Raw genomic sequence first — 15574 nt, forward strand, 5'->3', positions numbered from 1 at the left:
CATCAATGCCCATATCACCCGTCTGTAAGACTTGAAAACATGTTGAAAACATGCATCAAGATTCTTATATTTTTATCTTTTTGTTCAGCAATTTATTTGGATTTTATATTTACTTTTTTTTACAAGGATAAAGAATGCAAGGGGAGTGCAAAGAGTCACAATTAATACAGATCAAAACAGTGAAACCCCTTTCTTGGTGCATTGCCTGTTTGCCTCAGGCTATTACATGGCAGCCATGCGTGCTAGGCCAGGCAGGGTGAGTGGGTGCAGGATTAGAGATACTGTACGTCGTTGTTATGCATGTAGAAGTGGAAGCTTTATAACTATCATCACTTGTAGCAAACATCACCACCAAAACTCTTTGAACTTCATAATAGAAAAATAAAATCATCATCAAAGGCTGCATTTAGCGACAAATCAGATACCAGTACATACTTAACTACTTTTCACCAAACAAAGGACTTTATGGGTATATTATCTGTTTACTATCTGTAAATGACAGGACCTGCTGACACAGATTCACATTACAGCCCTGTTGCACTTTAATATGTTCAAACTTATTAATTATTCCTCTTCATTATTGCAAAGTCAAATAAAGAACATGCCCGGAAGCAGAATTGAAAATGAGGTCAGTTTTAGGTCAGTCATGTTTTGTTCTAACATTGCTTTTGGATAAAATCAGAAAGGGTTTGTTAGGATTACTGGGAAAAGTAGCTGAAATTATCCCTATCATACAAGCATTCAAAATCAATCTGAGTGTAGCAGATTGTCAGTTAAAATTTGAATAAACACACTTAACAGCATACATGTCTGGCTTGTAGTGTTAGCACTCATGAACATATAGATGAAATGGCTGCATTGTATTGTACCTTCACTGTATTGTACCTTGGAAATAACCGTTATTTTGAAAATATGGAAAAGAAAACATGAGTTTGTCTGAGGTGCTCATTAGTATGGTGGACCAGTTTTGACCCACAGTGTCAAAAAATCCATTGTCAAATCCACTAGAGCGCATAAATGCAACATTACTAAAGATTTACTGTCAGTATCTATTAAAGGGCTTTATGTGCCTGAATGTTGTAATCTCCCTGAAAAAAAAGTTTTTTCCTGTTAAACTGAGTGCAGCTAGAGTATATACATTGTAACTGTCTGACCTCATGACTGTTAAGTTCCTGTGGATTTAGTGTGCTGAGCTTGATTTGTGATGAGATTAGCTATCTCTCTGCGTCTCATAAACAGAGTATCAGAGTGTGTGCAGGGACTGAATATATGGCAGGCACTATGGAAACTCACATTACAAAAGCACATTCATCATATGGACAAAAGCAAAGTTTATATTTGGATTCATGACGGCATGTAACAATAGATGTAACAATGACTGCACTATAATATTTGTGCAAGCATGACAGCAAAGTGAAAGTTATTTTGAAAGCTTGATTTGACTAACTGAGCGTGCTGAACCTCAAATTAGCTTAAGATGAACATTGAAACACATTTTTTTGTGGATTTTGTCCACCCTCACTTACACTGAAAATACATTAGGAAGAGATCTTTTAATGGCCAGTATGAACAGGAAGAATGACTACACATACATTATAATCACTTTATAAAATATACATTCCTACAGATTAAATTTCCCAACAGTACATCAAGTAGCTAATAGTAGCTTCACCTCCACCAGCTACAACAAGAAAATGCTACTTACACAGTAATGCATCAGTAATAACAATACAATAATGTAATATATAGTATTATATATAATTATGCTGCATGAGTGCCTTAATTTCGCATTTGGCTGATACTTGTTTACTTTTAGCAACCTCTACCAGCAACAGTTGAAGGACGAATCCAGTGATCAGTAAGCTGATAAAGATGTTGTGTCTTCACATCTAGCACCTCTTCTGTCTGTTGGTGCAGATCCTCAGCTTTATACTTCAGCTCCTTCAACTCTCCTCTTCTCCTCTGAGAAAATAAGACACAAAGCAACACAAAGCCAAGAACTACAGGACTTTCCTGTCCTGAAACGTAATTAACTGTCCCACCTTGGCACAGATCAGAAGGTCCATGTTGTAGATAATCATGACAAAGAGATTTATTCATGCCAGTGCAGGTGTTGCTATCTTTTCTGGGTCCTGGAGAGAGGTGGCACATGGGTCACTAAGACCTGAGGATAGCCTGTAAGATCTGCTTCAAGACGTCACTGCTGTTCATTTGCATCAAGACTGGAAAGGTACTGAGGAAATCTTGAGTACTCCGTCATATAGAATGAATGAATGAATGAATTTGATATGTCGTCATGCAGTGACTTCAGTATTTCATTGTCAAATTCAAATGAGTGTATTAAACTTTTTTTTGTTTAATTTCCACATTAATTTGAACTTGTTTTAACTCAGAATACCCCCAAAAAAAAAAAAATAGAGGAAATCAGATGGTAACTCACCTAGTTTATTTTGTCTTCATCATCTTGTACTTTTAAGCAAATGTGCTTGCAAAAAGAATAAGTCCCCTTTAATTTTCCTTAATTTGCCTTCAAAAATAAGAGCATGTGAGATGTTTATCAACCTTTGTCAGCTTAGTGAGTTGGCCTTTAGACTTGTTTAACAAGACCCTTACATTTGGATACTGCAGGTTTAAAGTTAGCCCTCTCATCCACTGACAAAGAGATCAAAACAGGTTAAATTACCGTAAAATCTGAAAGCAATAGCTCAGTCTCAATGAATTTCCCCAAATCCCTGAGTGTAATGAGAATTGAGGAGATTCTGCTCAGAACAGTATATACATGACACAGGCCTAATATGTTTAATTATTGTAATTCATTTAACAATAAATTGATTGTAAACTTTTTTAGAATTGTGTCCAAAGAGAGAGAAAATGGCAACTCTCTATTTTTCCATTAGTAAGTTTGGGCTAACAGAGTTACAGCAGTTTGTATTAATATTTGCTTGGCAAAAGTATATGTAAAGTATATGGAGATGTGATTGACAGGTTATTAACACACGATAAACAGTGGGATTAATTATGGTTGAATTAAAACACTGTTGTTGTTGCTGTTGCCCTATAGGAAAAAAAAAAGATGTCATCACTCCATCATTTCTGATTGACTGCCACCTACTTGTTGGGGTAAAACAGCTGCATGAGATGAGCATTGTATCTACACTGTTTTATACAACTGATTTCTGAAAAATTATGTGAAAAACAAAACAAAAAACAAAACTTCATCATGGGGCCAAATGTATTTGTTGGAGGCCCAGATTTGGCTATTTGCCTCCCACTGACCTAAACCTTTCTTATTCAGACTTTAATGACCACACCCATCATTTAACATAATGCAGCATAAACATGTCACAGACAAAATAACCTGCACATTTTAAAATGGGCAGTTTTTCTGCTTACAGAGTAAACAACCGTTTAATGAATTGCATTGAGAGTAGCCACCCTGGAGCATAATGAAATACACCCCCCCACCCCCCATCTCTATCCGATAAACTTTTTGTTGTGATGTGGTTGCAATATCCTGTGCTTTGCCTAGCCAATGTAAGCAGCGTGCAAGCAGCAGAGTTATCCTACAAATATTTGAAAATCCCCAAATGACAAAGCTGTTTATTATAATGGATTTGTTCTGTTAGACAATGAAAATGCTCTCTTCAGACCAAACAAGGCCAACAAGCAGTGCTGTGGCCTCATCATGGCCAATAAAATCTATTTTTGACATGAGCTTTATAAATGATCACCCAACATGTATAATCATCACTGAACCATTTCCTGAACAGTCTTAAATAAAACAAATCTGATTCACTTCATGTTGCACTTAAACTCACAGAGTGTAGTGTTTTCTGTGACCTTTAAGAACTCAACAGAGACATTTTAGTGTGGAAAATGTTCTAGTAGTGAATGTTATTTTATTTCATATTTTATTTATGAGGTTAAAGCACATTAATTAACGTTTCTGTAAACATGCCAGTGTTAGATGGCCAGCTACTTTTCAAATGAAGTTTTTGCAGGATGTTCTAAAACTAATGAAGTGACAGCTTAGCAAATACAAACATACAGTAAGATGCCAAATGGACAACAATAGCATCAGTAGCATTCTTAAGATCAACAGGAAGCAGCAAAACACTGATGCAATAACAATAACGTCCACTATTCAGTATATGTAGCAATGCAAAGCAATATGAAGCAAAGCATGGATGAGAAATACTGTTAATAACCACATTTTGCATGTGCAGCATACAGTATTATAATATTGATCTGAATAAAATTTTAACAGAAGTAGTTTGAAAGTGAGTAAGATAATAGCATCATGCACTAAACACATAAGCCATGCAGCACAGAGTTATGAGGTACCAATGTAAGAGTAAAACCACATTGTTAATAAAATACTAGTAAATGTGCCCGTACATTACCAAGCCATGCAAAGGAGGCCATCTGGGAACTGCAGGCATTGGACCTGGGACAAGATAGTTGCCAGTGTGCAAAATAATAGAGCTGAAATGATTAGTCAGTTGATCAATTAGTCGATTGTCAGAGTCAAAGTCAAATTTATTGTTAACAATTTTGATAATTGATTATTTATTTAAAAGAGTACTCAACCAATTTAATCGATGGAGCAGAACCAGAGATATCGTCTTTTTTATTCCACACATTCTTCTTCCTTGTCAAAACCTTGCGCCTACATTACCCACAATGCAACTCAACCGCCAACAGTGGGGTCATAGATTTGGGTGTGTTATGCCTGAAGCGACTAATATAGCCTCAAGCCGCTATCCTCAATCAGAGATGAGGAGCGGGCTACAGAGGTCTGGTAAAATCATTTATTTTTAACGCTACATCCACAGGTTTGTTTTATTTTCAAACTTGTAGTCTTCAGCACCAGCAGACGCTGCCTTAGGTGACATCACTTGAGGCAATTTATCAAATTTTGCCCAGCTCCGTCTGGAGCCTTAAAAGGATTTCTACAACTTTTACCCCATATGTAGAAGTACTCAGCAAGACCCATAAACAGACTTTGATGTGTGAAATTGGTGGAGTTCCCCTTAAGTCATTTTTCAAAGAAAAATGCGAAAATAAATGACTGGTTCTTGCTTCTCAAATGTGAAGATTTGCTGCTTTTCTTAGTTTTAAACAATAGTAAACTTAATAACTTTGGGTTTAGAACTGTTGTTCGGACAAAACAAGTAATCTAAAGATGTCACCAGTTGGGCACTGGGAACTTGTGATGGGCAGTTTTCACAAATTTCTGACACTTTTATTGATCAAACAATGAAGCGATTCATCAACAAAGTATTCTGCAAGTTAATTGACAATGAAAAGAATTGTTAGTTGCAGCTCTACCAAATAACACTAATATTACTGATGATGATAAATAGCAAATTTAGGAGTGATCAAATGTCTGATGTTTCAGAAGCTAGTCCTTAAGACTTATATCACGTTTGAGGAGCTCTTGAACAGAGAAGCAAGACTGGCTGAAGAAGCTGGTCCTGTAGGGGATTATACAGTCCCCTCTAGAAGACCTGTGGACCTGTTGTTTGAGCTTTTTTTGGTTAATAATGCACTAAGCTGTGGAGGAACCTCACCATTTATAATTGTAAACATCAGACAGAAGTCAGTTTACAGGTATTTCATAAGGGAAATACAGCAGGGAAGAGAGAAAGACAGGCATATAAAAGTATAAAAGTATGAAATATCAGTTAAATAATAAAATCATATCAAATAAAAATACAAAACATTAGTATTCTGTGGAAATATAGTGGGGAAAATCCGTATCACCATAAAGACTAAACACACCATTAAGCACCACAGGCACATTCACTTGAAGTATGTGAATATAATAGAAATATGATTATTTGTTTATGGGGGGAACCAGTTTCACATGATGGGACCCAGTCCAAAGGCTGATCTAAATAAAAAAGTGCATTGCATGCGAGGAGTCGCCTGGAAATAATTTCTCCTTGCTGATAGGTTGTTCAGCTACACCAGCCCCACTTGCGCATTGGCCTACTGCTCTTTTTCTCCAGTTTCTCATTGGCTTTTGGTAACGATAGTTCCCTGCCATCATTTGCCCGTGCACTTTTCAATGAATATTGTATGTGGTCTGTGGCTTTAGTGCTGATCATTTGAATCAGCGCGTCGCGAGGAGGAAGGTATCCTGGATGAGCACACTAGATGATGGAATTTCTCCCAGAGACCGCAGCTGCGCGACCAGGACGGTCTCCCTCCGAAATTAGATAAAAGAGAGAAGAGCTGGGAAATTACAGCGGGTGGAAAGATGTTCTGCGCGAAGCTGAAAGAGCTGAAGATATCAGGAGAGTGTCCATTCTCCAGCAGCGCGAAAAATAATGAGCTCGGAGACTTTGAGGAGCGCTCAACTGACGCCGCGGATTTATTGCCTATTTCTAAGGACGTGCATGGAAAAACAGGTGAGGATCCACCTCTACAGAAGACAAGCAGAGCCAAAGTTAACCTTCATACACTTGGGGAGAGCATCCGAAAATTGGCATGTCCCGAGGTGAGTTAAAATACATTTATAAATATTCACCTTGTGTAATTACTACAGTATGTTTCACATAGACGTATGGCAAAAGAAATACATCTTGACTGCAATGGATTTTATGACATGTCTGCCTTACTCACAGACACCATGCCTGTTTATCCACTAAATAGATAGAGATATGGTAATCCTGCTTCTTTTTTTTGAGTGCTCCTGTAATTAAAGCTGCTGTTTCAAGTCTTGCCAGACGATGACCTTTAACTAGCTGAACACTTTGTCATACAGTTTCAGAGGCTGCATACTGCTTTCCAACGAATGATAAGACTATCAGATCACACCAGGGACTCTGAAAGGTAACACATGTTTTTTAAATACAGCTGCAACTAAGACATCAATAACAACTACACTACTCCTAGACAGCTGCAGTTACTACTACTGCTGTAAAATATAGGCCTGTACTACCACAGTATGTATTCCTAATAACAATAATGATGCTAAGATGTTTCAGCCTCATCTGACACTCTGTTTAGCTGTAAGATCCTTTAGAAAAGTCTCCTGCTAGACTGATACTAATGATGAAAACAACAGTAAGGTGTGATGCAGACTCAGGCTGCTATGGATACTGGAGATAGAAATCCCTTACAAATCTGCTGAAAAACACTTTACTATAGAAAATGTCAAGCAGACAAAGAAACATCTTCTATACTTTTCTCAGTATATTCACAGTCTGATGTAGAGCTAAAACAATTTGTCAATTAGCTGATCAAAGTAATCAGCAAATATGCCAAACAGTGACTGGTTGCAGCTTCTCAAATGTGAGAATTTGCTACTTTTTTTTTTGGTCAGATATGATATTAAACTGAATATCTTTAGGTTTTGGACTGTTGGTCAGACAAACAAAACAAGACATTGGAAGACTTGGGCTTTGGGAAATTATAACAGGAATTTCTCACTTTTTTCTAGGCAAAACAATGACCCGATTAATTGAGAAAATATTTGTCAGATTAACTGATAATGAAAATAATATGTAGTCAGAACTCTAGTTTGATTTATTTCAGTGACTGAACAAAAAATATGGTCCACTGAAGACTGGTTTATGTGTCTGACATTGATATTTGTTGTCTTTCCAGTCCAATAATTTGCTGTACAGACTGTCAGAGTTGCAGTGATGAACCAGAGCATTTAGTGGAAATGATGAACATTTACTCAACCAAAACAGGTAATGTCAAATCTGAAGCTGAAATTTTAAAATATGTCATTTCTATTTTAAAATTCTGGGCATTGTGGGCTTCACATCTTTACCTTTTTCCCTTCATGTATCCGACAGCAATCCAGATGGAAGCTTTGAGAGTTGCTCTTGGTGAGGAGCTCTTCAACATGTGTTATGAGGAGGACGGACACATTTTGAGGGTGGTGGGGGGAGCTCTTCACGACTTCCTCAACAGCTTCAATGTCTTGTTGAAACAGAGCAGCTCACTGCCCAACCCTGACAGAGGGGATTGTGTAAACGAACCTTCGGTGCTGTGCTTAGACAAGGATCTGGGTCTGCTTACTGTCTATTTCTTCAACCCCCGCCCAACCACTGAGCTCTTCTTCCCTGGAGTCATCAAAGCTGCTGCCCGCCTGCTGTATCACACCACAGTGGATGTGCTGATGGACCCCCCCAGTGCTAAAGACAGCATCTTGCAGTCCAGCCCGCAGCCCAGTCTTCTGTACACAGTTGTAGTTAAGGATGCTAAAAATCTGAGCCCCAGTCCGCTGCGGGCTACCTCAGCTGGGACTCTTCCTACCTCTCTGTTCTCCACTATCTTCCCTTTCCATCTGATCCTGGACCAGGACTTGGTTCTGGTACAAATAGGACATGGACTCCGCAAGAGACTGACCAGGAAGGATGGACTGAGGCGGTCTTCAACCTTCCAAGAACACTTCTCTATTGTCTCTCCCCAGATCAAATGTACCTTCCAAGGTATTCTGACCATGCTAAACACACAGTTTATCATTCGGATCAAGCATGGAGTCTCCACTGCAGATAACACAGGGAAGGTATGTACATATCTGGAAGACACAACGTGAAAAGTGATGTCACTGACTAATGAGGTAGAAAAGGTCTTCCGGTCATAAGTAATAGCCGGCTGTTTATAAGCAGTCGAGCTTATTAGTGGTGGACTTGGGCGCATTCGGCCTGAGGTACAGCTCAACATTATACCCCCAGCGGAGAACAGAAGCAAATGTCAAACCATTTTCTCCATCAAAGGCACAGCCATGCTTGTGCTATTTATGAGAGGGTGCACAGCAATAGGTCGCCACAACAAGAAAAAAAAAGTATCAGTGAGTAAACACGGCAGTGGTATAATGACTAATGACATTCAGTCAGAGATGCTTCCACTTACTATAACACTAATCTTCTAGTGTTAGTTTTACCATTAGTAGCCACAGAGTCCAATTAAAACAGGTATAAAAATCAGCAAGTGGGTGAGCATAAAGCAAGTGTCTCAGTTTCTTTCCATCTGGGGTTTATGATGTATTACTCAGCTGACAAGTCCACCATGTACAAATATGACTGAATTGTCAACAGAAGTGGCACGTTCAACATTAATCATGTCACAAATTTCAAAATACTACTGTAGCTGTATTATTGACCTATAGCTATTGTTGTTAAAACAGTTAAGAAGACTAATAGTTTACAGTCTGGGAGGCTGTAAAAAGAAAACCAAACTGTTTGAGTGATAAAAGCTGAGGTCCAGAAAACTCAAAAAATCTTTGATCTTTAGCAGTCATGGTGAAGAAAAATGTAATACCTGGCACAAGGGTGGCAGTTATTACATTACGTTTTTCATTGCTCATGTATTATTTATCATTAAAGTCAGTTTTTCAGTTTAGCGTGTTAGCATTAGGTAACAGGTAAAATGTTTATCATGTTAAGGTATATAAGGTATTAGCATGCTAATATTTACAAATTAGCTGTAGACACAAAATACAGTTGAGGCTGATGGGAATGTCATTAATTTTGAAGATTTAGTCACAAACCCAAGTACTGGCCAAATTAACATTTTGACCTCATGATGGCGCTAGAGGTAAAGTCAGAGTATCACCAAAGTCAGTAGGTTTCATCCTCTGGAAACCATGAATTTCTGTACAATATTTCATGGCAATCCTTCCAACAGTTGTTGAGATATTTTGACCGTAGCAATGAAAATGTATTTAGGTTAGATGGGATTTTCTTTTTTGAATTTCCACTGGAACTTAAATAAGCCTTTTGGCTTTGTTTACTGTTGTGGCTGACAGACAGCTGCACACAGCTGCCTTTTCATAAATACCATGTCTTGAGGGAGTTTATGTATATATATATATATTGTATATTTACTGTACAAATGCACAGATGACACTGAGAGACAGAACATTATTTTTCCTTGTTTGGCTGTGGGAAATTTGTACTTTAAGAAAATAATAAGAGACTTTTGCTCCAGGACGTAGCCTACACAGTAATCCTAATCAATCTTCTTTCAAGTCATTGAGTTTCGAGGACAGTCCTGCCCTATAGGTACATGATTCCAACTAAGTTTACCAAACTCCACAAAAATTTACTTTTCTCATCTCGGATTTTTCCTTTCAGCTCATGGACCTTAAAGGTCAGATGATCTACGTTGCAGAGTCCAATGCCATCTTGTTCTTGGGCTCACCATGTGTGGACAAGCTGGAGGAGCTAACAGGCCGCGGGCTCTACCTGTCAGACATCCCTATTCATAATGCGTTGCGTGACGTGGTGCTGGTTGGTGAACAGGCCAAAGCCCAGGACGGTTTGAAGAAGCGGCTGGGGAAGGCCAAGGCAGCCTTGGAGCACGCTCACCAAGCACTGGAGGAGGAGAAGAAGAAGACGGTGGACCTCCTCTTCTCCATCTTCCCTGGCACTGTGGCACAGCAGCTGTGGCAGGGCCAAACGGTCCAGGCCAAGAAGTTTGAACGAGTTACAATGCTGTTCTCTGACATTGTGGGCTTCACGGCTGTTTGCTCACGCTGTACCCCGATGCAAGTTATCACCATGCTCAATGAGTTGTACACCAGGTTTGACCACCACTGTGGAGAGCTTGATGTTTACAAGGTAGGTTAATGGAACATAAGATCATACTGCTGAGCATTGTTTTGATTTGCTAGGACTTGTGACAAGTTCACACAAAAGTTCACACTTTAGCCTATGCTTAAATGAGTGTTAAATGAGCGTGAAAGACATGGTACAATACTAAGTCACAGTTTTTTTTTAGATACATTTTAAGAGAAAGTGACAATATTTTTAGGCATTTTACTACATTGAAATTTAATCTTGCTTTTTTGTTTTTGTTTAAACACATATGTTGTAAGTTTTTATCAAGTTCATCAAGAATCCCGTAGCCAGAGTATTTAAAGAAATCACAACATTTCAGATTTTATTTATTCATTTCAGGGTTTGATTATATTTTCTAAATTTGATCTCCCAAAATTATGTTCCAAAGCCATCTCTTCACTGCTAAGTATGTAATTGTGGTCAAACAGTCAAATCTTCTGATTTTTAGCCTAGTAAATATTAGAATCAGCCTCAAAACTCCTCAAATTCCCAGAAGTATTATGAAGGACATGAGCCTCAGTGTCCTCAGTGGTACAGTAGCTATGGCCGTGCCTGTAATCCACTAAAAACACCTAAATCTGTCTTTTAATTGATCATTTTCAAAGGTAGCTGTAGCTGCTGACAACACTGGAAAAACTAAACATATATCAAAACGTTAAGAATTAAAAAAAAATGCAACTACAGTAGCTCACAGATTCAGAAACAGATGCACTTTTCTGTCTTTTGACAAATTAATAATTCAACACATCAGGTACTAACATACGGTGTACATCGTCAAATAATTTGCACCATATGCCTTCACATATTTAAAAATGTTTAACAAAATAATACACTATTCCTCAACAAGTTCAAAAGACGGACTGAGACTATAGCTCAACCAACTACCCTAGTGTCTGCCAAAGGCTGCTAATCTACAGGGAGGTTGGATAATGTAATCAAAGTGTCACAGAAGCATAACAGAGAGAGCAGCATGTTTGACAAATATCCTGTAAAACGCTAGGAAGTCAGAGGTTCCTTCAGGACCCTGTTTCCACTCCACATGTATGAGCCTAAAAATAGTTTCACTTTGTCTCTGCCACGTAGCTGTTGAGTGCTCTCCGGTCCAGATTTACACAAAGAAATAGAAGAAAAAACACTTGTGGACTTTTTAATATGACCAAGGATCAAGTACTATTACAACTGAAGTTTTATTACTCCTCAGTGTTTTTGCCCTTTGGCTTCTTACAGCAAGATGGAGAGCAAGTCAGACTGTAAAGAGATTTTGATGAATATCCACTTCACATTTGTCATTTTGTTCAAGCTTCATTGTCTTGACATTTTTAGTAAAGTTTAAATAACTAGAGCACTGTATAGATTCTCTGACAGGGAAGCCCTTAACTTTGGGTAGGAGGGTGCACAAACAGCTTTTGAAATCCTTTCTGCTGTCTCAGTTGCCAGGTTAGAAGTCCTTTTAATGACCATCTACTGTATTCAGGTGGAGACCATTGGTGATGCGTATTGTGTAGCTGGTGGCTTACACAGGGAGAGCAAGACTCATGCTGTCCGAATTGCACTCATGGCCTTAAAGATGATGGAGCTTTCAGATGATGTTATGACGCCAACTGGAGAACCAATACAGGTGAGGGTGAAGTCTTGCTTAGTGTTATACACATTATTCAACTTGACGATGTAACTTCCAACTACACAAGAAAGTTTTCATACAAAGATTTTTCATTTAAAAAGAAAAGTCTCCCATTTGAAAAGAGATGATCCCTACTCTAACAGAATAGTTGTTGTCACTAAAGTGAAGTTCATTATACGTTTCTATCAACATCCAAAGGACTTTGCCTATAAATCAGTTATGTTTTTGATTGATAGTGATGATTCCTTATTTTAAAATATTGATTAATTCCAAGCTACAACATTTTAACAAGTCTTGGAATGAACCTTCTTTATCTGTAGAGAACTTAGCAAAACATTAACCAGTAAATTAATCAATAAATCAATGATCTACATTATGTTTCAGCATGTTACTGTAATATTACAAATACTTTATGTAAAGCTACCAAATCAAGAACTGAAAGTAATAAATGGAAAGTATTATGATCGGTTGACTATTTAGAAATCAGAGATTTTTCTTGCCCTACAGTAAACTTGAGCTGCATCAAAGTCATTTTATCAGGACTGATCTAAGCAAACATAAAAATATTGCAAAATACAGGGAAGGCAGGAAGATGTATCGCACTGTCCGCAAGCTTGTGCACGTTTATGTGCGTCATCGTGTGTGCATGATACAAACAAAACGGGGACCCCTTAAATAAACATTACTCCATAACACTACCAGTGGTCAAAAACTCCCCAGGGTACCTTTAAACAGGAGTAAATTGTGTATTTGTTAGGGACTATTTGTGCGCTTGCGAGTATTTACAGCGGCAGGACGGTGCTTATGTAGGAGTGTTTGAAGAATATTTTTTTAATGTTTCATGGGATTTGTTGACAATAAGTTATCCTTTAAAAGTATTTGTTTTATTATGTGAAACAGAACAAATTATTTGCAGATCCCTGAGCAAATACAGGAGCTGTATTTATGCCAGTACCAACATTACAATAGCACTATTAATGAATAAAATACAAGCAGAAGCCTGAATCATGTTGAATGATGCATATTTCCTCAGATGCGTATAGGCCTCCACACTGGTTCAGTACTGGCTGGTGTAGTTGGGGTGAGGATGCCACGCTACTGCCTTTTTGGGAACAATGTCACATTGGCCAACAAGTTTGAATCCTGCAGCCAACCAAGAAAAATCAACATCAGCCCTACGACCCACAGGTGAAGTAACACAGCTGATCCAGGTTGCAAATAATTCTTGCATTTTCCATTAGAATTACAGTACTAACTCTTAATTCCCCTCTAAAACATTTTATTTGACTGGAAGACACAAAAACAAGTAAATGTCAACCACCTTAAATATATAGTTCTCAGCTTTTTATGAGCCAATACTGTATGGTATCGTTTGTTTCCAGAAGTGGTTGTTGCAGAGAAAAAAACCAAAGTGCCTCTCGACAGGAAACTTAACTTTTAGAAGAGCACTGTGTTTCCTCTTGTGTCAAATAATTTGCCACATTGTTTTTAGATTCATGGTTTATTTGTGTGCTCTTTGTCCCAGATTGCTGAAGGATCGGCCAGAGTTTATCTTCATTCCCAGGAGCAGACAGGAGCTTCCGGCCAACTTCCCAGAGGACATCCCTGGTGTTTGTTACTTTTTGGAGGCGTCCTTCAAAACTTCAAAACTGACTCTGAAATGAAGTCAACCTGCTACAGAGCTCAAGCTCAAGAAACATTAGATATGATGAAACATAAACGTATCCAGTGAACACCCTGTATATTTTGGTTTGGGTTGTTTAGATATTGATGATATTGTCTATCAGTCAGACTCATGCAGCTGCTTAATTACAGAGATGTCAGTTTGCTGTCAAACATGAGTCTTGTCTCTGTACAATTATCCATTTGTACAGTTGTAGCAGAGAGAAACTCTCACTTCCTTCATTTTTTTCTTCCAGAATGAGTCATCTCTGCAAATTGATATGATAATATATATGCGTCTGGTTTGTTGTAAAGAAATTTAAATATACCATCTTGCATAAATGTAGATATGACATAAAAAATACATTTTGGATGTTGCTCCTCAGTGTGATGTTGAGTGGTTCCTTTTATCACGATTGTTTTCTGGTCTGTTCACATCTGTCCAGACTAGGCACCTGCTGAAGCACCTTGGCTTCTTGGTATGGCAGAAGAGATCAAGATTAAAACTGAATTGGCTTTGTGTGTTTCAGTGTTGAATTTCATAACAAATAATTTGGAAAAGCTGAAGCAAATGATAAAAGTTAATCAAAGATTTAGAAGACATCCCACTGTCTTAAGCTGAGATTCACTCCTCTAATTGAATGGAGTACTGCAGAGCAGATTCAGGTGCCTTATGGGAACTATACAGGCAGGATCACAGATGTTAGAGTTTCAAACAAATTATTTGTAGTTATTTTTACCTGCTTTCTTTTTTCTTTAGCTTTGTCTCAATATGAATTTACATCAATCGTCAATAATTTCTTCCAGAGGTTTGTGGTTCCAACTCAGTATATATTTGTAATAACATGTAACTTAGACTTCCATTTATTAGATATTAAGCATTCCAAGATTGCATTTTCCTAATATAAGTAATGTACATGTATTTTTTATGTTTTTTCCCCACTGTACACATGTTTATACTATATTTATTACATTGGTTTCATTGCACTCCTTCCCTATACAGCAGGAATATGACACAATAAGAATACAATGAATGTTCTACTATCACTCTTAATGATGTGCTTTAATCATTATTGTAATGTAATTGAAGCGCAATAAATATTGACATTAACTGACTTAAGTGACTGACTCTACATTGTATAGAATATAGTATTCTGTCAAAATTTGCAGTGTTAAATAAGGCTATTGACACATTGTGAGATGATATACTATACAATGGTGGAAAGTAACTAAGTACATTTACTCAAGTTATGTACTTATGTGTTTTGGAGATTTATTTTATGATACTTTACACTTCTACTTCACTACATTTCAGAGCTAAATATTGTATTTTTTAGTCTACTGTGTACAATTATCTGACATCTATAGTCACTATTTACTTACTTTGGAGATAAAGATTTGACATAAAAAACATATGATAAGCTTATTAAATAGACTATGATGTATTGTTACCAATTAAACAACCCATAAAGAATATAAAGTTGTTAGAATTTGCTCCCTTTTGACCTGCTACAACATTTCGATGTTAAAGCATCACTAATAGTAATGCAATAATAAAATAGGCCTAAACAGTTCAATATTCCCCTCTGAAAGGTGTCGTTATGCATGGATGAGTACTTTAAGTACGTTTTAACTTTAAGTTTATTTAGCTGATAATACATCTGTACATTTACTAAAAAGGAAGCTTTTACATTGTGGTATAGCT

At 37.5% G+C, this 15574-nt stretch overlaps 1 protein-coding gene across 1 annotated transcript; it reads left to right on the top strand.

The window, feature by feature from the left end:
- The first annotated feature begins 6011 nt into the window (after positions 1-6011).
- gucy1a1 (guanylate cyclase 1 soluble subunit alpha 1) lies at positions 6012-14984 on the top strand. Its single transcript, XM_044189169.1, has 8 exons — positions 6012-6505; positions 6773-6840; positions 7618-7706; positions 7815-8530; positions 10101-10586; positions 12061-12204; positions 13241-13395; positions 13733-14984. Exons 1-8 carry the CDS (start codon positions 6266-6268, stop codon positions 13869-13871), a joined length of 2037 nt encoding a protein of 678 aa, XP_044045104.1. The 5' UTR covers positions 6012-6265; the 3' UTR covers positions 13872-14984.
- Positions 14985-15574: the final 590 nt, after the last annotated feature.

Source organism: Siniperca chuatsi, linkage group LG3 (assembly GCF_020085105.1).
Source record: "Siniperca chuatsi isolate FFG_IHB_CAS linkage group LG3, ASM2008510v1, whole genome shotgun sequence".
NCBI lineage: Eukaryota > Metazoa > Chordata > Actinopteri > Centrarchiformes > Sinipercidae > Siniperca > Siniperca chuatsi.